The sequence below is a fragment of the Drosophila sechellia genome, chromosome 2L (genome assembly GCF_004382195.2).
Source record: "Drosophila sechellia strain sech25 chromosome 2L, ASM438219v1, whole genome shotgun sequence".
NCBI lineage: Eukaryota > Metazoa > Arthropoda > Insecta > Diptera > Drosophilidae > Drosophila > Drosophila sechellia.
In genome coordinates this window covers 14,664,234-14,688,490 of record NC_045949.1, presented here as the reverse complement: position 1 = coordinate 14,688,490, position 24,257 = coordinate 14,664,234, and the positions used below count along the sequence as shown (strand labels likewise).

At 37.8% G+C, this 24,257-nt stretch overlaps 2 protein-coding genes across 3 annotated transcripts in view; both read left to right on the top strand.

Moving 5' to 3' along the window:
* The first annotated feature begins 291 nt into the window (after window positions 1–291).
* On the top strand, window positions 292–14,600 carry LOC116802041 (dual oxidase maturation factor 1). Of its 2 annotated transcripts, none has more exons than XM_032725056.1 (8): window positions 292–380; window positions 3,876–4,016; window positions 5,400–5,599; window positions 6,100–6,157; window positions 6,272–6,406; window positions 12,715–13,146; window positions 13,262–13,853; window positions 13,988–14,600. In XM_032725056.1, exons 3-8 carry the CDS (start codon window positions 5,435–5,437, stop codon window positions 14,028–14,030), a joined length of 1,425 nt encoding a protein of 474 aa, XP_032580947.1. In that variant the 5' UTR covers window positions 292–380; window positions 3,876–4,016; window positions 5,400–5,434; the 3' UTR covers window positions 14,031–14,600. The 2 variants fall into 2 exon arrangements, with proteins under 2 accessions (XP_032580947.1, XP_032580953.1); XM_032725062.1 differs by having other exon boundaries at window positions 356–626.
* Window positions 14,601–18,021: 3,421 nt separating this feature from the next.
* The window catches only part of LOC6611317 (neural cell adhesion molecule 1), a 64,620-nt gene continuing 58,384 nt past the window's right edge, over window positions 18,022–24,257 (top strand). The window contains exon 1 of the mRNA XM_032723169.1: window positions 18,022–18,738. The gene's annotated coding sequence lies outside the window, so the exon portion shown is untranslated. The remainder of the gene's footprint in view (window positions 18,739–24,257) is intronic.

The window sequence follows — 24,257 nt, the reverse complement described above, 5'->3', positions numbered from 1 at the left end:
TCTGATTAAAGTTTATAATTTGCCGCTCGGCTGTGAATTTAGTGTGAGGCCAGGCCCAAGATGAACCAGTTTGCGGTTCGAAAGTGTGGCAGCCTAGAGTCGGACAAGGTCCCTGATCAGGAATAGCCCTGGCGATATAGCCCCAGTTCCCTGTCGGATTTTTTGTTGTTTTATAATTTTTTGATTTTCTGACTTTCCGACATGACTGCTTCATAAATTCACACTCACTTAAGCCTGCAATTAGCGGTAGAGCAAAAAGCTCCCATCGCTTTGGAGCTTTAGCGCTCCGTTGCTCTCTTTTGGGAAGGTTTTGTCTTTCGCTCAGCGCTCTCGGCGTTCAGTTGATCGACGGCAAGCTCTCGAAACGGACGCAGATTTTTGTAAGTCGCCGCCGCGCATGCGCATTTTAAATCAGTTGCAACAATAAAAACAACGAGAGTCAGCGAAGACGAAATCGATGTGTGTTTTTATTTGTTTGCTTTTGTTTTGTCTGTGTGTTATGCCATGCACAAAACCACCGTGTTCGTAAAAGTGGAGAAAAATCAAAAATCGAAAATTCAAGCCGAAATAAGTTTGCCAAAACAAAAAGAAACCGCAAAAGCCGCGTTATAATAACGCAAATAACGGTATTAAGTTTGAAGCTCATCTAGTTATTTGTATTTATGCTTTGCGCCTCGTGGTTGTCTGCAAAAATAATAAAAAAAAGCTTAAAACAAACAACAGTGTCGAAAAACCTTAACAATTTGCGGGCACATAAAATATAATTAAAGCCAGCAAATTTTTGCCTTAAACATAAAAAAGTTAATCAACTTGGTTGCAATTAAATGTTGCAATTTATTTTTTTGCAACTAAAGTGCGAAATATTCAGTGCAATACAAAAATAAATAAATACGTTTCTCTGAAGCAATACAAATAAAAGTTTCTCCATAGAAAAATAAATAAAAAAATAACAAAATCCATATTATCAAAAACACAATAACATATGTAAATAAATAGTTTGTATACTCAAGCAAAAATAGAATGCTGAACAATGGATAATAAATTATTTATTTTTTTGGGTAACAAACTGATTGCCGAGACTTAACAGAAACCGAAAACTAAAAATAAAATATGATAGACCAAACAAAAAAATTCTCAAACTTCTAAAGAGGGAGTCCGCCATTCCTCAAGCGTATGTGTGATGGGTGTATGTGTGTGGGTGGGAGCGGGAAAATCGTGTTGGTAATTTCTAATGCACATTTTTCCTTTGGTATTACTCAACACAGTGTTTTATTACCCTTTCTTTGATATTTTTTTAAACACGAACCTTGATTTGAAAAAGAATTGATTTAAGCAAAATGAATAAATACATTTTACACAAATTTGTGAACTCTGTTCTTAAAGTGTTGTTTATTTTATAAACTACTCAGCGAAAGCGTACATAAAGAGCGTATTTTTCAATATCCCCCACTTTTCTCTGTATTTTCCTGCCTGCCCTTTTAGTTGTCGTTGAATTTGATGACGTGTGTGCATCAGGTTGATTTTTGTGATGCGTTTTGACTATGTAATTTCCATGTCAGGCGTTGGGATTACTTCATCTCCCGTTTCATTTCCTATATGGCCAGATGATTCAAACCAAACTGACCAGCGCAAAAATGAAAACAAAAACTACTGCTACAAAAAAACTAAAAAAAAAGTTGCACGAAAAAGCCGGTTGAAGGCAACTCTTACATATTTACACGCACCAGCGCTCATTGAACACACGCCGCCAGCAGCAACAACAAAGCTAACACGGCAAAAAATTGTTTTAAACAGTTACAAATATTTTTATTAATATATTAGTAAGGATCATATTGATATATAACAGTACTGCAAAAAGAAATATTAAGAGATATATCTACAACAAGATGTTCATATATCAAATAAATCATACAATTCCGCGTAATTATTTTCTCTCACTGCATTACAGCAACAAAGGCAATAGCAACAGGGCGACACAGAAACCTGTTGTTGTAGCTCTTGGTGCCTCTCGTGCTGTCTCTGTCTCGTCAAAAGACATTTGCAGAGTTTCCAGCTGCGTGTTGATTATGTCAATTTCATGTTTACTTCATTTCCTCAATCCACCGGCAAAGGTGTGAGCGAGAGGGGGATAGTGGGCGGAAAGGGGTGCGCCAGAAATTTCACTTTCGTTGGACTTGAAAATAAAAGCTGCAGTCTCTGTAGCAGTGTGAGCGAGAAAGAGAGAGGGAGAGAGAGAGGGATTAATAGAGTAAGATGGAAGTAGGTTGGAGCTTGGGAAAGCAAGTGAGAGTGAGAGTGCGCACAGCAAGTGTGCTGCATACGGTACTTGGATGCTGGTGCTGCTGATGCGTCACTTGCTTTGTGGGGCGTTGCTGCACCGTGGGTTATTGCTATTTAATGTTCTTGAGCATAAGACTGTGGATCGTGACTTTGGGCTCAGCCAATAATTCGTTTCACTAATCCGTATTTTTTCATATACAATATATTTTAAAAACCGGGCTGACTAGTCGTATAGTAATGAGTAATGTACAATAAAAGTTTCACCTAATTTTTTCAGAAATGTGATGAAATCTTAAAGGAATAACAAATAGAATGGTTAAGGAGGTTTTAAAAGATTATTTTTTTGTTTATAAATTGTTATACTCTCAGTTTTCATATTTGTTTGAAAAAATAGTTTGTTGATTTTATAAGAATAATAATATGAGTTTTGCAATGTGCATACGTCAATACAAGGATTATTATGTTACCATCATTTCAAAAACATTACCACTGTGCGCCGGCGTCTTTTGTGTGCTACTCGTCGCATATTTTCCGTTTCGTTTTGTAACTGTAATGTCTGTTTTTCCCATTGTCCGATTGTTGCTGGCTGTCGCTTTTGTTTTGCGCTTATAACGTGATAACGTAATGTACTCGAAGATTTCCACATGCGATGCGTTGCGCCTTACGTTTTGGTGCCAAGTCCAACGTCGACGTTCATTGTTTTTTTGCTGCAATTGAGCCAATAAACTGACGCGAATCGTAGCGACTTACAAATTCCTGTCCGAAAAATATGCGAAGGTCAACCAGAGGGGCAGCACCCACAACAGCAACAAAATCGAACCCATAACAAAAAAGTTGAGAACTCCCGCAAGTGGATTTTCATACGAGTATGTTTGGTATTCGCACCTTCAAACATGATTTCACGGACTGTCAGCTTGGCAAAAATTCTAATTATAAATGAAACAATTTATTACCGGGTTTTTAAAATAAAATGCAATTTATGTGCAAAGTCTGGCGACGGCGGCGGCGGACTTGACTAGTTAAACCGGTTGACTGCCAGCAGCAGCAGCAGCAATAAAAAATGGAAAAAGAACCATTGACTCAATGGGGGTGCAGTCAGCAACAGTAAAATGCAACTGCAAGGAAAAAATTTTTCTTAAATTTAATAATTAATTGAATAGTAAAAATTTTATGAATAGAAACAAAGGATAATATTCTTAATAAATTAAAAAAAATTTTTTAAGGTTAAGGTGTGAATTCGACAAAATATTTAATGTATGAAATACAATTTTAACAAATATATTTATTTGAAATCTATAAAATACATCTAAATAATAAAACAAAAGAGTCGTTATATAACACAACAAAATAAATCAACTAAGTGCAATATATAAAAAATCCTAATGAACACGTAGTTCATAAATACCTCTATAAATGTATCTGAAATATATCAAACCGTTTAAAATCAAATAATTGAATACATGTTTACAGCTGTGAAAACAAGAATATTTTTGGCAAAATATTTCAACAAGCATAAGCGATGTGTGTGTAAAATTGTGTGGCTGTCTATATTATTTAATTCATTAATCATAAATGCAAATTTCTTGATTGTTTAGATACGGCTTAACGGCTAACTCGAAGCTATAAATTGGACATCAAAATTGGATTATACAAAAATAAATAAAAATAAACAACTAAGTGAACACGAAAAGTTAATAACAATTATTTTGTATGCCGGTTTCTTCTTGACAAGTTTGGTAAGTGAACTTTAAGACTTGATGAATGAGACTGAATGATAAAATAAATGTTCGATGATTTGTTGCCGCAATAAACGCCGGCTAATGAAGAAATAATGGTTTGCAAACAAATTTAAAAATAGGAACAATAGAATCATTGCGGAACTGGACAACTTTGTAGCCTTAAGGCAGCGATCTTTCTGATTCCTCATGGTGGTTTACCCTCGAGCCTCTCAACTTTCACAAGTCAGAACTCGTGCTGAGTGGGAAAACCCAGCTGAAGTATACTGAGGGCAAGCTTAATGTCTGTATAAGATACCTACATCCGCGTGCCTAAGCACGTAACACGTTGCGTATGCGCAATTTCCATACTCCTTCAATCAAGAGTTATGTTTGTAGAGGGTGTAGTATTAAATTTAGCAACACTGGTTATTATTTATCAAATATGAAGATGAAATAACGTGGGCCTTTAGAGTCAAAAATATACCAAGACTACAAATGGTTACAGGTTTTTAAATCGTTATTTTATTAGTGCACATAGTAGTACATTCTTGGGTATTTTTTCTTAGATTAATAATTTTGTATTTATTTATTCATTTACCAAGACAACATATACTGATTTATTCGTGACACATGAGTTCCTCTCTAGACTGACATTAGCATATGTTTTTCACTTTTGCCAGGGTATTTATAAAATCGCTACGACCGTACAGCCATTGTGTTTAAGCCATTCAATTTTATCGACACTTAATTATAACTTTTGCCTACGTCATTGCCTCAGAAGCAGAAATCAGCAGTCGAAGCTGATGATGGCTTCTCGCCGGTTTCAGTTGCTGTTTTGGTTTCTTAATTGTTCAAGCCCCCCACATGGCTTCTAAAGATTTCGACTTAGCGTTTTATTGGTAATTTGTTTGTCTTTAGATCCGGTTCTAGGTCTCATTTCTGGTTTGTTAACTTTTCAAACATTTTTGTAGAGCAGCCAAATCAATTTGGTTTGTTTCTGTTTCTAAAAGAACATTTGTCGTACCTCGTGTAGATTACTTAACTTTTATACATTTTACATTTCCGGGTGGTACTCTTAAATACTCATACCCAATGAACTTAACAAAAATATTTGCATATATCTGTCTGTTTACCAAACTAATTTTGCATTGAGGTGCCTGCCACTTGAAGTTAAAGTATCTGCTACCTAAAAGCTTAGTCACGAATTGCAGATACGTGGTATCTGCAAGATGCGATGAGATCAGTTGTGCCGAGTTTCGCATGATTTTGCAATGCAAATCTTTTAAATTAAGTGCTCTTGCCAAATACTCCACACAGATATATCCATCAAATTAATTTTGGCGTTTTTTTTTTTGCCGCAATACTTTTTATATAATATCTCAATTTTTTTTGCTCGCATAGATCCCAAAACCGCGACATCAGCAACAGCAACCAGCATGAAAGGCTGGTTCGACGCGTTTCGAGACGATGGGGGACCAACGCTATATTCCTTCTCAAATCGAACACCCGTAACCGGAGATGTCTCAATCGTGGCCGTCTCAGTGCTATTTGCCACATTCTATGTGGCATTTTTAGTCATCTTTCCGGGTGTCAGAAAACAGGTGAGTATAGAGCCCATAGAAGACATTTAATAATATTGCTCATATATCAAAATTGCATTTAATATCTGACTAAGTTAATTTGACGTAAAATATTGGTAATAAAAGTCAAGAGAGCTCGTTGGTTCAAATTAATAAATTTATTTTACTTTGTGAATGCCAAGTTATTGAGTATTTATTACCGTATCATGTATTAGTCGGACTGGAATCAATTTTCTCACGCTGTTGCCAGCTGGTCTGTTTAATTGAATTGTGCCAACTACTTGGCATCGCCGTAATCGCCGGCACGTTTTTAACAGAAGTCAGATAAATCTTAAAGTAATATATATATAAACCTCTAATGAGAAACTCAAAAGCAAACCAGTTTTCTATAGGCGCGCCCTTTTTTCATGTCCATTGGTCTCTATTCATTTGTTCGTTTTATTGGAGCGTTGCAATCTCTGAATGGTTTGTCTTGTAGCTTGATTAAGTTTAATTTGTCTTAAATATTATCCCGTTCGCAGAAATTCACAACGTTTTCGACAGTCACATTGAGCCTTTTTGTGGGTCTAGTCATACTAAGTGAGTATAGAATGAGTGACCTTCAATCAGCACAATATTATATTTGATTTGCATTAAAATCAACAACAATGCCCAACCTGGGAAACGCTAACGTTCCACGTATTTATCCAACAGTCACTCGCCTGGGATCCGCGTGGCATGTGGCACATGCAACTATCATCGCGCCATACAAAGCCTTCTCACGCGAGAAGCTCCCAGCGCGCATCGGCACCCACATTGGCCTCATGCATGTCAATGTGACGCTGACGGGTAAGTTTGCCAATCCAATCCAATCCCATCCAATATAATCCGATCCGATCCAATCCAATCGAATCCGCCAACAAGTAGGTACTTCTGCCATGGGTGAATGGGTTGTCATCTTTGATTATATCGGCATCACCGATGCGGTTCTCGTACGGCTGTAAAGGTTTTAAATTTTAAATTAAATATAGTTTCATTTTATTTATAGGAATAAAGGAAATACATACCATTTGTAAATTCAATTTGCAATAAATTAAAGGAAGGATTAATAATTATTATTATTATTATAGGAAATTAAAGGAAGGATTTTCGAACTTTTGAATTGTCGTTAAAACATCGAAATCGTAGATCCCTTAAAAATGTTTGATAATTTTCCATCCAGTAAAACAAAACTTCTTTTTTCCGTATATGAAAAACTGAATTTATCAGGTTTCTTTAAATGTCGTACAAATCTTTTTCATATTTTTAATACTCAATAAGTTTTTATTACAACTTTTTCTCTGAATCGTTGATTGAATAGCTATTGTAGAAATTGCTTGTATGTTTATGTACATATGTCCAACTGAGTTTTAGAATGGTTAGGCAAAATAATCCCCGATCGTCAAGTTTTGTCTGTTGATTTTTGAGTTTTTGGGGCAGCACCGTGCACGCCCCCATTTTTCGAGGCAAACCCTGATGAGAGATAAAAAACGAGCGTCAACGTGAACAATTGAGTAATTTTCCTTTCAGAAAAAATGTAAAATGTGGATGTATATATAAAATTTAATTAAATCGCTGCATGGTTTTGCGCTCCTTGGAGTAGTTGAAGTTTAGGGCTCGACTTAGGCTACTGGCTAATTGATTTCAAAACTTTGGCGTTGATCTTTTTGGCGATAATTTTTGTTGGTGCCGTTCGCTTTTGTTTGGCTATCAAACGCAGTGTGGGCGGTGACGTCAGATGCGGTTGTTGCTGCCGCTTTGTTTGTTGGCTCCTGCCAAGTGCCAAGTCAAGTTGCATGTCACGATTCTTGGCAACAATAGTGGCCAACAGCAGCAACAACAAATTGAAATGCCACTCGACTCGCGCTCAGCTCGACACCTGCGGAAATATTCGATTCCAATAGCAAACGCTCGTTGAGGAGGCCTCTGTGCACACATATGTATGTTCATATATATGTAGGTACCTATGTGTAGTATATACATATCTATCCAAACATATATTCGCCGGCTTGTTTGATTGTTTGCTCGTTTTACTCACTCACTCACTACTTGGGCTCATCGAAAAGGTGAAATGCTTTTGTGTTTGAGCCGTGGCTACCTTAGACCCCAGCTGAATCAATTGGAATGCCAGTTTCAAGTCAACTCGAGCACGAATAATCCGAGCCATCCAATCCTATCACATCCTAACCCCCACTTGCCAACGGCCCGGGCGCAAAAGGCGGTGTATTCAAGCCAGGTTGAAATTGTTCGATCCGGTAGCTATAATTTTTTGTTTGCCATATTGGGAGATTAAACTTAATGTTGCCCTTCGAGGGCAAACGATTTCGGCATAGAAATCTAAATATTTGCAGTGCCTGTAGCTTTCGTGGTAGGGTAATTGGATTTATAAAGGGTTCTGGCAATATCTCTCATGATTATGTACTTTAGTACTTTTAAAAGAATATTCTGTTGAATATTTCATTATAATTTGTGAAATTGTTGATTTCAAAACAACTAAACTTTGAAGTCTCAATGAAATCATATATGGTTTCAAATATATGTTTAATCATAAATATATTTTTATTAAAATTTGGGAGATAATTGGTTAATTTAAATTAAAAAAAAGAAGGTTTTTTTAATAAATTTCTGCCGAATTTAAAGTAATATTTTTCCAAGTGTTAAGCGTAAACGAAAAGTTGTGTACATATACTCTGAGAAGTACACATATGTGTATGCATTAATATATATTTGCCCGGTTGCCCCTTCAACTGTTGGCTGTGGGCATTATGTCGGTTGCCATATTGGTTTTGACTAATACAGATTTGTGGAGTGCCTGCCCCTTTCCCTGAGCCGTTAGAGTGTTATTTCGGTAGCTTTTCCTAAGCCCAGCACCACCCCCACCGCCCACAAACTCATGCTAAGTCAATGACGTTTGCCAAAACTGTTTCACGTGTTTTCATTATTCTCTATTGTTGCTGGTGGGCGGCTGTGTTCGATGGTAAAAGGGCAAATGTAGCTCCAAGTTGACAGCTGCTGCTTTACGCCTTTTTCCTGGTATAAATTTCGATTTTGAATATGATAATTGCGCATGTCAATTGGTGAGTGGTAGTTGAATATACGGCTTAGTCTTTGGCCTGACAACTTAATTGTTGTGCTCGTTATGAGCATGGCTTAAAGTTACTTTTCATGCGGTTTTTCAATTGGGATCTGAAGCATTTTCCATTGCCAAATCAAAGTCAGGCAAATGTCAAATTCGGGTGTCAAAGCTTGAGTGCCAGTGGTTTATTCGGTCCAATCATCAAATAACCCAATGATGATGATCTTTTTATAATAATGATTACACTTTTTGGTATCTTGTGGCATGCTTTTTTATACATTGTACTTTTTGGACCAATCTGCGGTGACTCTTGTGCACTTAATTATATATCATTATGACTTTTGTGCACTTCCATTTGAGTTGCAGTTTTTTCTTCTCGTCGCGGTCTGGCATTTATTTGACTCGAATAGGTTACGGCATATTTATGGTTATATATATGTATATGCTTCAATCATTTATGTCTGTTGTGGGTGTGTGCAGCAAGCTCAATTAACAGCGGCGTTTAGCCAATTTATTTGCCGGCTTAGACGGCAATTGAAGTGGGGCATTAGGGGTACCAGGTGTTGCAGGTAATTACGATTGGCTTTGTTAGTAGCAGCTTTGTTTCAATTCTGAATGCACTCGGTTATCTGTAGCTCAATGAAATGAATGGGATTGAATGGTATATAGCTATTTATGCATTATTCTATTAACACTTTTAATTTATATGGGACAATGATACGCTTAATAAATATATAAACTAGATACAAATGTGGGCCAAAAAAATCTCTATAAATTATATTAAGTTGTCACTATTTTGTCACTCCCAGCACATGTTTGCTTAGCAAACCCATTCTATTTATAACAAAATTAATTGTGATTTGATTTTCTATATCGGCTTTAGAGACTTCTTGTTTTTTCCTAATGGAGATGGACATTGGCTACTCACTCCAGCATCGTCGTTCACAGTACATGACAGAAATGGAACATTTATTTATTTTTGTGCAGACACATGGCGGCTCTTGAAGTTCATGGGGTTGAGGACTAAACAATTTGGAAAAAAAAAAAAAAATACAGTTGAGCTTATTCATTGTCTCTGTGCTGTGTCTTATGTGTCGTGTGCCTTTGTCTATTGTTAAGTCATGATTAATTTAGGTTTTTCTTAACGCTGCCGCTACTGCTGCTAAATTGTTTTTAGTCCCAGCCAGAAGTCCCACCTCCTCTCTCACGTCCACGTTGTGTGCAAAAGTAAACACGAAAATCAGCATAATCATCACTTAAAATTATGAAAAGGCATAAAAATGCTTACATTTATTTATATTTTTTGTTGCTGCTACGGATGCCCATACTTAAGCGCGAGCTACCCAACATCATCGTCATCCGTCTCAAGTATCTCGTAGGGAAAACGTCAATTTCGTATATGTAGATATGGTAATTTTTGTTAATGTTGCTATTGTTGTTTTAACGCTTCATTTTCAATACAACAAGTTTTGGCTCCATTAAAGAAGTTTGAAGTTTGCGGAAGCATATATTCGTTCTGGGCGCTAACAACAATGGGGCATTGTAAGTTGTTAATGATCCAAGTGGTTTAATGATACTGGTAAATAAAGTAAAAAATTCGCATCTACAGAATAGTAAAATTTATAAATCATATAATTTAAAACTGTGTAAAAAGTTTATACACGAAATACTTTTGTTCAAATATCCCATGCCTGATCTCAAGTATTTTATTACCCACATTGCCTAATCTGTGATTTTATTGGTTGTAGCATTTAAAAGCCAGCAACTCTTACTTCCACCTTGGCGAGATCTGTATCGGTGCTACTATAAGCCACGTTTAAATCAAAAGAGCTCTGCAATTACCATTTCAAATGGTCAAAATGTATGAACCGGTTCAACTTGCAGCATTTCCACGTTCAACAGACCCCAGGTGAAACAAGTCAGTCCGGTCACCACCAAGTGGGAAATCATAACGATTGTCAGTTTAATGACTCCACCATCGATCCACAATGTGCGTAGACGGTGCGTAGACTTATAGACTTGTTGTCTTGCGGACTTGGCTTAGGTCGGGGTTGCCATTTTCGGTGCAGTTTTAATCGCGATGTGGAGGGGAAAACCGGAGGACAGGCCAAAACCTTGTCCCGCGTCGAAGGCCAAGCCCCAAAGCATATATTATATGACAACTTTTGACGATTTATGTAATTTATATACATTTTTTTTCTCTCGTGGCGCTGAGTTTGTAATTTGTAAGCTTACTTCGGCTGTAGGTAGCCAATTTTGGTCATAAATTTAGACCGCTTGTCGGCTTAGGTCTCTCTGGTGAGTCATTCAGTTAGGTAAACTCTTTTGATAGTATGGAGCGTGGGAATATTTGTATAAATAATATGGTTTAAGTTTCTTGCGTCTAAAGACGTAACAAATAAATAAACAAGGAAGTGAAGAAGGTTCACAATTATTAAATTACGAAGAACATTTATTGATTGACCAAAATATATAAAGTATATATGTAAAAAAAAATATATATATAATATAAAAAATTCTTTGAGGTCAATATATTTTTTTTTAAATTTTATAAGTATGGAATTATTTGTAATTTGATTCGTTAAAGCATTTTTACCGAGCTTTATAAATTAACATAATCTTTGTTTGCTTGTTCTTGTTTTTGCATATTAATTCGTTAGCTGCCAATTAAAAAACGTTGAGCAGCCACTTTGACCACTTTAGTCAAAAGATTTTATTCATTTTTATTTTTCGCTTTGCATTTTTATAAGCCGGTGCCAGACACTGTGGCAATTGATAATTCGCATGCCATACCAATCATATATCATTTTTAATTTCTTGCCGACGAAGACCCCTTTTAGCTGTTCAAAGCAAAGCAAAAATTTAAGATTAATGATTTTTGCATATATGTTTAAAGAGCTTTTAGAATTTAAAGTCACCAATTCTTACGATTTTTGGTGGGCAGAAACTTTAATTTGCATTTTGTTCCTTTTATTGTTTTATAGTTTTTGGAAAGGAAATCACATTTGAGTTTCTCCACCATTCACAAACAATACCAAACAAAACCCCATTAGTCAAATTTTGTATATTTCGTATATACCCATGCGTCACACAATTCTATAGCTTAGTGTATATTTGATTGCAGTTGTTGTATTTTATAATGGAATCAACCAATGCGGAATCACATGGTTAAGTTGTTTGGCCGCACGAGAGGTGTGCAAAGTTGTCTATAAATTATGCAAATGATTTTGCGTATTTGTTAAGCATTTATCTCGCTCACTCTCCTCCAAGAGTGACCAAAATAAATAAACAAAACGCGAAACGGGCCAAAAGCGCGTGCGCTTTGCTAACCGGAAAAATTTTTGACAAATCTTAATAAAATATGCAAACAGCAAAAAGAAAAAAAAAAAAACTACGGAAAAGTGTACTTGTTGCACATTGATTATGCGACTTCGTTGTTGGTGTTGCACTTTTAAGCCGCTCACTTAAGTCTGCTTGTGTAAGGTTAGCGCGTTTAAGCCATTGACAATGAATTGCTGGCCGAGGAGTGAGAGGAGCGGCATGAAAATCAACATATTACGCATACGCAGTGTGCCGCGGGCATGGGCGCAATTGCAGCAGACATTTCCGCCTGCAACAGGAAATGTTTATTTGATTTTTGCTTATTGTTTTGTCAGTTTTCTGCCTGTAATTGCTGCGAAGGTTATTTGATTGAGTGCAATTTGAAGGTGTTGGCAGTTGGCATTTGTCAGATTGCAATAAAAGGTTCTGGCTGTCAAACGGTTGATGGTTGTCTTGTTTTTACACAGGTATACATTGTCTAGTGGTCGTCAAGTGGTCATGTCTAAGTGCATATTGGAAAATGATTTCCTTGGTGACTTAGCATTGTGCTACTTAATGAAAATTTTAAGCGTTTAAATATATTTGAAAAGGTTTATACTTCGAATAGCAAATAATTTCATATTCATTCCCTTCTCTTTGAAATTGTTCCAATATTTTACTGGCTTTACTTTATGTTACTAAAAATAATAAATAATTGTTTGTTTTTTGCATTTGTCAACAGCGATACCCATTGGAAACTGGACGCCGCCGGATATAGACTATAACGAACGCTTCACCTGGGAGGGAGCCAATGACATGAGTGCCAACTATCGCCACGCCCTCCAGCGGGGTCTCCCCTTTCCCATACTGACCGTGGCCGAATACTTTAGTCTGGGCCGTGAGGGATTCTCGTGGGGTGGACAGTATCGGGCCGCGGGATATTTTGCGAGCATAATGCTCTGGGCCTCGCTGGCCTCGTGGCTGCTGATGAACCTGCTGCTGATAGCGGTACCCCGATATGGGGCCTATATGAAGGCTTTGACAGGTGCGCTGCTGGTCTGCACCACGGTGGGCTATCATTGCCTGCTCCCGAAGAGGCCTTTGTCCATTCACCTCGAAGGCGGACGCCTGGAGTTTCATTTCGGATGGTGCTACTGGCTGGTCTTGGTGGCAGGTGAGTAATTGGCATCCACTTGATTTCATAATATGCGGAAAGGGGGGAAGATATAACATTTAACGAGTGTTTAACTTATTTGTTTGTCTTATTTAATATTTTGCTTATCATTTAGGCATTCTCTGCTTTATTGCGGGTGTTCTGATCTCCATTATTGACTTGGTTTGGCCGCACACCTTCTCCACTGTGCTGGAGGTTTACTACGGCACGCCATACGATCGCCATGTGATTCTGGAGGAGTCCAGTGATGTGCGTTATCGCAAGCCGCGCAACAGTCGCAGCTTGGAGGATCCACCTGGATTGGGCTCCCGCATCCTGCGTCGCCTCAGCTCCAAGGCACGTGATCTGCAACCTGGCACGGCACCGCGTCGCGATAGTCCTGCCGGAGTGTCCAGCAGCGGTGGAGTGGAAAACAAGGGCTTCCAGTCGGATGCACCAAAGAGTCCTTGGAGATATCCCTTCCGAAGGTCGCAGCAACTGGCGCAGCAGCAGCACTCGCATCCACTGCATCAGCATCCGTTGCAGCAGCACCATCAGCACCACCAGCACCACCATCAGCAGCAGCTGCAGTTCGTGGGCGGTCCGGTGGTGCAGCATCCCATGCATCATATGCAGCGCACCATGTCGCAGGATTCTGGATCCAGCATTGCTTCGGCAGCCGTGCAAATCTCCCCGCTGCACAAGCACGCTTTGGCGCGGATGTTGCCGTAAGTTCACAATTTAACATAAAATCACGTTCCCAATTTTGGGGGGAATAAATATTAATAATACGCAGAAAACATGAAATGAAGTGTAAAAAATTACACGTTTGTTTATAATTTTCTAATTTCTTTTCCTACAGAAATCCCCCAGTGGAGCGTATTCGTGACATGGATCACTGGTGATTGCCATTGGACAAACCATAAAAATCGTCTATTTTTATTGGGCTTACATAAATCTTGACTAATTGGAAATAATTTTAAAGGAAAACTTAAAACAAAACAATTTGTGATAATTTCTTAATTTAAACAAAACAAAGCAACACAAATTCGGATGAAAAATATTTTATAATTGACCAGATAACATACTTTAACTTTGATAATATAACATAAATACCGAAAGCGATGTTAAACTTAACTGTACTTTTAATTAAATTATTTTAAACGTTAAGGTAACCATGTAATAACAATCGACGCATCAAGTTTAGATATAAGAATGTTTTTAGTGATGTTTATTTGTGATAAGACAATCCTGCCACACGCGCACAGAGAAATCGACACATACAGGAGCGAGAATTATGGCAAAAAAATCAATGTTTATTTCTAAAGTAATTTATTATTTGTAATTTGAATTCAATGCCAGTGTCTATAACGAATAAGTTGACAACAATATGTGTAAAATCCGTTTAAGTTTAATGTATAAGCTGACCATGTTTAAAAACGATAAGATTGGAAAAAACACAATGACGTAAATCATTTTGAGTCGAATTATTTCTTGGGTGTGATATTTGTAGATACAAAAGCTGGTATAGTTTCTTAAAAATGTACCAATGTTCTGATTCTCTTGAAAATCGCCAACGTTTTGCTACATTTCCCATGGTTTTTTTGGTATAAATTCCGTTTTTAAGTGTGCATTTCTAAGCCCGCCTAACCAGATTTTATTCTCACTTAAACTAGTCAAATAAATCAATTATCCCAGCAGAGAATCCTGCCCTTTGGGGTAGGACAAAGAATTGCAGGCGAGTGCAAATAAATAAAAACAAATAAAATGTACTTCATATGCAAGGCGAGCATAAATAGACAGTTATATTGCCCACCCACTTCGACCGCCCACTTGCGCCAGCGCGAGCAAGCGAGAAGGCTAGAGCGATGTCCTGTGTCGCTATCGCACGCTTTTCGGTTTAGAGTTCAAGGAATCAAGATTTATGATATTTTTATTACAAAAACGAGCGCAGTTAGTTGTGGGCGGACGACTGGCTTTCCAAACCATCCTCCCCCACTCCCCTTTCTCGCACACACATTCCGCCACTACGCTGACTTCAAAAATATGCAGCCAGGCGCGTCAAGCCATTATTTGGACTTGGGCCTTGGAAGCGGCAACAGCTACACGGCGAAAATGCAGAAAAGGATTAGCAAGGACATCGCAGACCATACATTACAAGATTACAAGAATGAGGTGTAAAGGAATAATGCTGTTTAGAAACATATGTGGGTTTATTATATTTCAGTTTAATAAGTGATATTAACTATGATACCTGCGCGATATTCTCATTTTTATATCCCAATCCTGCCATATCTGCTCAGTTTTTTTCAGTGTACTGGCCTGCGCCTGGGCTCGGGCTGGGAAATGCCGCCGCATGCAACGGAAGGCGCATAATTCACAAAACAGCAGGCGATACTGAAGCGACGGAGGAGCAGGGATATGGAGCAGTTGGCAGAGGCAAATGCAATGGGAATCTGGGCGCAGGATACAAGAACACCGTGCAACCCAGCACCTTAGGATGCTTTTTGACTCTCAATTTTAATATAAACAAATTGCAAACGTTCATATTTATGACATTGTTTCCTCCAACTCTTTGGCATCTTCAAGGCTCCTTTTTCTCTACTTGCCTTTAAAGAATTCGAAGTGAGAAATAAAGGTATAAATAAAGGCATTTTTTGGGTGGTTAGGTAATCGGATAAATGCTGAAAATGTAGTAACTGTATGTTTGAAAGCTAAATATACATACATTTCATATAGTTACTATTGATATTTTGTCTTTAAATCAAAGCAATGTCAAAATCTCTAGAGAGTTGCATGACATACTAAGCCGAATGTGAGCTTGACAATATATACTTTCTTTGTTTCCCTTTGTTTTCCGCCCAATTTGTGTTGCATACTTTGCCATACTGTTCTTGCGCATGTAAGGAAATTCCATTAACAATACGCATCAATTTGCATCGATCATTGTGGGGCTAACAATTCGTCCAATATGCCACACAGAAACAATGAGGGCAAAAATAAAATAAAATACAATCGAGTTGCATTCGTGGGAGAGTAAGATAAATTCTCTTGGCAGCTGTGCTAACGAGCAGCAGCCCCGGGGAAAGCATAAAATGGTGGAATGAAGGGGGTTGTGGGGTGGTTATAGGGGGGGCGGGTTATAGACTTTTTGTCAAGGCAGCAAGCAAACAAGTATTTGCTGAGTAATGCCAACGCTTTTATTTCACGCGAGCGGAAAACGCGAGGAGATTGAGATTCCTCTGCAACTTGGCCATGTCCTTTGCCTTTTGCTTAATACAAATGAAAATGGATGAGCTACTAAGCGTTGTCTTTGCTGCACTTGCAATTGTTGCATTCGAACGTTGCATTGCATTGCATTGACTGAACTGAACTGAACTGAATAAAATGAAATGAAAATGTTGCAACAAGCTAACACAACAACCAAGTCAACCCGCCTCTTCTTTAGGAATTTCCCACCCAATTTTCCAACTGGGAATGCACTTTGTTTCTATGACACGCCGTTGTCCCCTGCCTCTCGATTCACTTTCTTGCTGCGCATGTGTTTTGTCTTTGTTTTTATGCCATTTATTTATTTAAGTCAATTTCGTAGAGTGTGTTTGAACATTTCGCTGCAATTCATTTTCGGGTTTTATTTTCTGTCTGCCTCCTTCGCTTGCCATTTTTTACGCGTCTTGTATGAGTTTGTACGTATCTTGACGACAATTTTTACTCTGAGTGATTGCAGTTAAAAGCGATGCGACGATGGTTGATAAAACTGATGGAAGGAGCCATGGCGCAAGAGGATGAGGTAACTCTGTAGTTAATTAGCTGGTAGTCCCTAGTTTTGATTGGATTTGATCTGTAATTGGTGGCAGATGGAAAGGTAAAAGCGGCAGGAAAAAAATCAAAATCAAATCTCTTTTTTTTTTCAGCTATATGACAGAGTTCAATTATTTAGTATTCTCTATGCTTTTTATAGCTATTAATCCATGAAACATTTCATATTCAACTTTTTATTATTTAACTTTTCTGCCTAATTATTATTTCAGCATTTAACATAATGCGAAAAATTTTTTAAATTTGAAGAACGCAACATTTTACAAAATGTTACATACATTTACATAGTGGATGGAGTCCAAACTTAGCCAAGACATTGAACCACTTTTATACCAAATTTGAGGAAAGTATAAGAGTTTTACTCTTTGCTTTAAGTTTGCTCTGAGATTATTCGTTTTAAAACATTGAATTCAGCTACTGCATGAAAATCTCCTGTTTTCTTATCTCTAATTTCTAAATCTCACAATTACCGATCAAAATATAGGCGGCTGATAATAGAGACAATAGGTAATCTTATTAAAGATTAAATAACTTGCCTTTTTGCCAATTTTAGAAAAGGTTTTATTCAAAACTTACTAAAGTAAGTAAGTAATAAAGTAAATAAGGTGAACGGTAGATAAACAAATATATATTATTTGCTTAGGTTATGTTGGTAAAAATAATAAATATTTTTTTAAGCTTGCTAACAAGTTATTTAGCTATATATGTGCTATATTTTTATGGTATGTGCTAACGATATGAATTTACTTTTAAATGAGTTGAAAAAGATTAGCAAAAGCGTTTGATTGCATTTTTAATAATTTAATTTTGTTAACACAGAGAGCTAGCAGTTCATTTCGCTCTCTTTACTCAGCTGCCCAGCGAGATGTTCGTGAGTTTTGCGCTCGTGTTATCCTTTGCTGCGCTCGGCTCTTATCCTGCAGCTCGGATCGGGCTCGTTTTCGGGGTTCGGCTGCCGAGAAGCGGAGCTTCGGGCGGCCGACTTCCGGCGGGGGACTGTGGGGTCTGTGGGGCTTGTGGGGCTTATGGGGCTCTGAGTTGGCCAGGCCGATTCAGTTGAAGCTCAGCCGTCGGACTGTTTTGTACGTGGTTTTGCAGGGATGCTGACGCTCGCTGCGGCAGCCATCGAATTAGCGAAGTTATCGGGTCTCGTCCTGCACACACACTTACACACCCACCCACAAACGCAGAGAATCGGGTGCGCTGTTTCGCGAATAAATATAAATCTCGTACCGCCAGAAAGGACCAATTATCGAAATCAATAAGAGCTAATTAGAATATACCTGCGCCAATTTGGTCGGGGGTTTGAACTGCATTGAGGTTTGCGTGCTGTTGGTTTTCAGAATAATAAAGGCAAATAAAATCATGCGACTCACTCAGCGAGCAGCTGATATCGTTGCACACACAAAAGGCTACACAAAGGCTCCTCTTAGGCGATTTAATTACCCTGTTCTCGTTTGGGGCATACATTAAAACCAGCAACTAAGTATTTGCAAGTGGCCCAGTGTCTTCGTTGTGTGTGTGTGTGTGTGCGTGTTGTTGTTGTTGTTCGTGTAGCCCGGTGTGTGTATTCTCGTTACCGTGTGCTTGTTTGTGTTTTGATGGTCACGTGGTCAGTTCAAAGTTGGCTTGGCCCACTGCCTTCTTGTGCGTGACAAAAGTCCAGCAACAGTAGCAACAATAATATTAGCAACAACAGCAGCAGCAGAAGCAACAGCAGCAGCCGAAAACACAAATAGCAACAACTGCAATAAAGGATTATCCTGCGTGGGACAAATTTAAATTGCTCGCCAGGTAAGTTGGTCGAGCTCACTTTTTGCTCTTTAAGAGTGACTTTTTGCCTAAAAGTTTACTAACTAAAGTTGAAATTGCCAACCGCCCTCGCAGTTGCTGCAGTTAGAGAAAAACGGCTCAGATAAATTAAGCTTCCGGTAACTTTCAAGTAATTAATTAATTGAGTTTGCCATGTTACAAAATTCTTTTTACATTCTTATTTCAAGTGCATAATTAGAACAGGAATAATGGCTCGTTTTAAAATTGTTCGTCTGGTTGGACTGATATAGTTAACAGCGACTGTGAGAAAAGTAATCAAGTAAAATTAGGCTTTTTTTTATTTTTATATATAATTTACATATTTAAAAAAAATTTTTTGATTCGTTTTTTGTTACTGCAGACATGGCTGGTATTTTCTCAGTGTTGAAGCTGTGGAATTCGCGGTTTAAGCTCTTGTCTCGATGCGCCAGTTTTTCACTTTTGCCGCCCCTTCACTATTCCCCCGTCGCTCGCAACTTGTATTCCCCCGTGATACCCCTCTTTTCCTCTTCGCCGTTACGCCACTGGGTCGATTGCCATAACTTAAAATGCGCCAACTGACTTCCAGAAAGTTGCCAAAAACTTTTTGCCTAAAGTTTATTTACTTGTTTTTTTTTCGTCTTGTTCATCTTTTTTATTTCCATTCATTTGTCTAGCAATGCAAAATAAAGTAGTGGTATAAAATGGACAAAAAGACTTTCAAAAAGATAAGTAAATGCTTCTGATAATTTCTTGCAGAAGTAAAATATCAACACTTTTTACCAATATTTGAATTTTACTTCGAAGTATAATTTTAATGTAAATTTAATGTTGTTTTATTAAATAAAATAGGTTCATTGTTTATTTGTCTTTAAAGAAATAATTGTATGACTTCAAAAATTGCAAGCCACACAACTTTCTTATTATTAAACAGTTAAAAGAAAGTGTTACAGATGTTAAGATAATAAATAAAAATTAATTTTATTAGATATTTCATTATATTTTGTTGCAAATAATGGAGCACTGCCAAGAAGAGCAGTCCCTGTCCTGGCACTAAAGTTGCACTACCTCGAGTTCTGGCCAACTAAAGTTGTGAACAGCCCACCTGAAGAGGACCCAAATTTCATGCCTTTCGCCGGTTTATTAAATTTGCATGCCGTCTTTCATTAGAGAAAAGTGACAACGTCAGGAGTTTCCCTTCAACCTCCGCCAAGACGAAGTACTTGCTGCTTAGTTTCGGAGAAAATAAATAAATTAGTTCAGTAAATGGAAGTGAAAGAGTGAGAAATTACAAACTGCTGGCAAAGTTAATATTTAAGTCTTGCAGTGATTTTACGAATTTCCCTCTCATTTTTGGACAATTAAAATATGCAAATGAGCCACCAGCAGGGCCAATGCAAAGCGTCTAAATGGACACGCACGGCTACCCCGAAAACGGAGATAACGGTGAAGGGGTGTGCGTTATTTGACCGAAGCTCTGGTTGTCCTCTGCCTCAGGCAGATACAAATGCCGAGATACAAATGTAGAGATACAAGTGCGTAGTCTGAATTTTTGATTGGCTGTGCTGGCGTACTGCTCCCCTTAAAACATTTTTGATAATTTCGAAAAGCTTAATGGCTAATTGAGCTGCCAAGGGAGGGGGAAATGGAAAAGCCTGCATTTGTTGGAGTACAAATTTATGGCGAAAAGTCAATTACGTGCAATGGGTCCAACAAAAATAGGAGAGGGGAAAAGATACATTTCCCAAAGGAGTAAGCAGTTAGGGGTTAGTTTACGTGCATTTATATGTATATATGGCTTATCAGGAGTACGTATAACATTATCCACGAGTGTGTGCTTACTTCAAAAAGGCATTAAGCCGAAACGTATAAACAAAAGTTACGGACACCCAACCAACCTTCATCGTTGACGGGTTAATGTGATTTTAATGTACTTTTTACCCTTCCACTCCTTCAAACCCACCGCAGTTTTGCTTACAACTCAGTTAAAGTTTTATGCAATTTCATCATTCTTTTTTAATGCGTGCATTAAGAAAGTTTTTCTTTGCCTTCTGCACTAATGCAAATTGAAATGTAAATCTTTATTTGCTCTGAGTTTTTTTCTGTTAAATTTCGGTATTTAAAGTAAGCAACATTTTTAAATTGAGCTATGGTACAAAAGTCTTGAAATGTTCGTTTGTTCATTACGTTTTTGGGTTATTAAAATAAAGATATTTTGGAATTTACCCTCAAAATTTGTTACACTAATTTAAATGATTGTATATATTGTTATTAATTAAGTATTGTAGTAATTCGCAAACCAGCACATGTAGGGAACACATAATGAACAATCCCACAAATTCCACTTCGCTTATTAAGAAGGATGAGTATGCTTTGCGTGTGGTTGCTTTTCACATAACAAAAGGTGCTATTGGGAAAATTTTCCACGCTTTTGAAATCCATCTTCCTAATGACAGACTATCCAAAAGGAAAACAGGAATATCAACTTGAATAAAAGGCAGCTGGTAGACACGTGCGTTTTCCGCCGAATTTCACGCTCAAGTATCTGGCACTTGTAACCGTAATCGATCTGAACAATAACAGAATGAAACGGCATAAAAAATTGTATATTAACAAAAGAAGCAAACAGATGTCTGCTCTGAGGTTTTCCGACTTTGGCGGACGGGTAAAAGTGCTGTGTCTGCGATGATTCCAAAACAATTTTCACCTTTTGCCGGAGATGTTTGAGTAGGTAGCACAGTCCTTTGGGAGTTTGGTTAAGTTCCTGGAAAAGAAAATGCAATTGGAGTCGCTCAGAGCAATTGGATAGGCTGCCATTTCTGAGATGTCTGGCGTTGCTTAAATTGATTGATTTGTGCCAAAAATAATACGCTTAAAAGGTGTTTTAAATTCGGGAGATACTTTTTTAGTTCTTCAACAAAATATTATTTTTAATAAGTTACATTTCCTTCTCGTAGGATTTTTCCAAAGTGCCTAAAAGTTTTTAACATTATAGTCCAGTTTCGATATAACGTTTTAACTTCAATTCTAAGTTTATTATGATCAAGGTATAAATATGCATAATTAAACCATTATTGTAAATTGCTAGACATCGTAAAATTTTAATAAATGTGCGCAATTAATCATAGAAATTTCGGTTCAAGTATAATTTAAGCAGTCAAAGTTCCTTCACCCAAGTTTGCCATTAAACGTGGGTTGAATATTCCCCATTTTGGCCTTTACTGCTTTGACTTGCTCATTGCATTTATATTGTATATTCAATGATGAGTATGTTATTTTACCGAAATGAAACATTATTTTGCGCAATATTTTTGCCTTTTACGATGCCAATGTCCGCCTTTAGCCAAGGGGGAATTCTTTGAGGGGGCTCAGTGCGACTTCCATTTTCGGCATATAACTATATGGACTTCTACGAGCTGAGTCTGAAACTCATCTTGCTCGTCTTGTGGCTTATTTGCAAGTTTGATGGATTTTTATCCCTTTTGGCCGCACTTCCGTGTGGGCCTGCCTCACTTTTATTATTCGTTACCTTCGTCCTTAACCTTATGCTGTACCATTTTTGGGGGTTTCTTTGAATGTGGATCGTGTTCGTTTTGCTTGTATATTTTCTTGGGTTGTTGCTGCTTTTGGTGCAATTTTATTATGCCACCACAGACACACACGCATTTTTATTTATTGTGTTTTTCCTTTTTCCCGCCCGCCTGGCATTTATTTATACTGGTTACATATTCCGTCTCTTTCTCAGTCTCTTACTGTTTTTTATTTTATTCTTTTTTTCCTGCATCGTTGTCGGCGAATTTATAAATATAAATGAGTTTTGCTCGATGAAGGTTAAATTGAAATTTACTTCGGTTTACTTTTACAAGGGGATCGGGAAGGGATATGCTGCTCTGTGAGCCACGAATAAGTTGTTTAGGTTGATTGGTGGGCCTTACATGATGGAAAACCCGGTGAAAAGTTGTTTAGAACTCTGCATTTCCGCTCATTCCATTGGCTTCCGTTTCCCCTTCTTCTTCACCATTTCCGTTCCCGTTCACGTTTACATACATATATGTGCGTTTCCCATTTTAATTTTCCTAAGCAAACCGCCGGATATCTCTTTCCTTATCCCTTATTCAACCGCCTTTTTTCGGGTGTGAAAACTTTATTTGTCTGGCTGCCTTTTGTTTGGCCTTATCATTTGTCAAAAAAAAAAAAACTTCCCCAAATTGAATATTTGCATAAGTTTATTGAAACAGCCATGGAGAGGGTGATATTTGAAAAGGGGAAGGAAAACATAGAAGGAGTCTTCCCTGGCTTAATTCTGGCTTTTTGTCCCTCTTTTGAGGCATCTGTTTGATTTGTATATCGAAGGCTCTTCCTTGGCTAAATCCATTTCATAATTTTTCGGCTTTCGCAAATTTTGTATCTTTTATTTAATAGGAGTTCAAGGATAAGAATTTAGCTGTAAAGTAGATCCCTTAAATATTATAACTTATTAAGGTTTTGCTCTTTTTATCTCAGTTCATGAACTTAACTGTTCGTGAAATAAGGTTTGTTAGAATAATCAATTTCCCCCATAAGCGTGGTAATACAGAAAAACGTTGCTAACATTTATCGTTAACTCAGCCATCAAAGTTAATCGAACTAGGCCACAACATCGAAAACAATTTGACGCCGTCTGGCTGACCGCAAGTACATATAAACCATAAATATTTATACATAAATGTGCGACTGTGCGTGGAAGTACAACATGAGAAGATATTTCCTTTGCAAGGACATAAATTTCAACGGTTGCTGAGGCATAAAGCCAGTGGCTTATGTGTTGGCCATGTGTCAACCAAGACTTGTCTTTACATATATGGCTAAAGATTTATTTCTATAGACGTACTTTTATCCGGAAGCATTAATCTCAACGGCACTAAAAATCAGATATGGTACAATCGTATCGTTCGCGCCTCCATTAATGTCGTAATATGAAAGCAATTTCTTAAATTTTTCGCATGTTAAACGTTTTCGCCATTAATAACTTTTTGGCCAATGTTGGGGGAGGAATAAAGCAGAAAATAGAGAAAAAACTCTGTGCATGTTCCGAATGATCGCTTCAATAACCACAAAGGCCATAAGAAACAGGCGAAACAGGCGGAATCCTGTGGATGGGTATATGAATGGGGAGGGATGTGGAAGGAAGTGGATGAATGAATAACTGAATGAGTGACTGGCGTTCGGAATGAGGTACCAAGTGCATGGCAGATTGAAGTGACGGACTAGCCAGAGTCCGTCCGAGATAAAGGCACTACGGAATTGTTTGTTCTCCATGGCCCTTTGCACATGATAAAAATTTATTTAGACCAAATAGAAAAGAATGAGGCTGGCGGGAATAATAAACTACAACAGGCATTCGAGACCGACACAAAGTGAGAGGGCAACCGAGGGTCAGGAAGTGGCAGGCAGCCATTGACAGAAGGTTGGGGAGAAAGTGCCACAACTATTGTATTTTGTCTAGATGGTCTGAGTATATGAGTCTTCGCTTTGGCTTCACC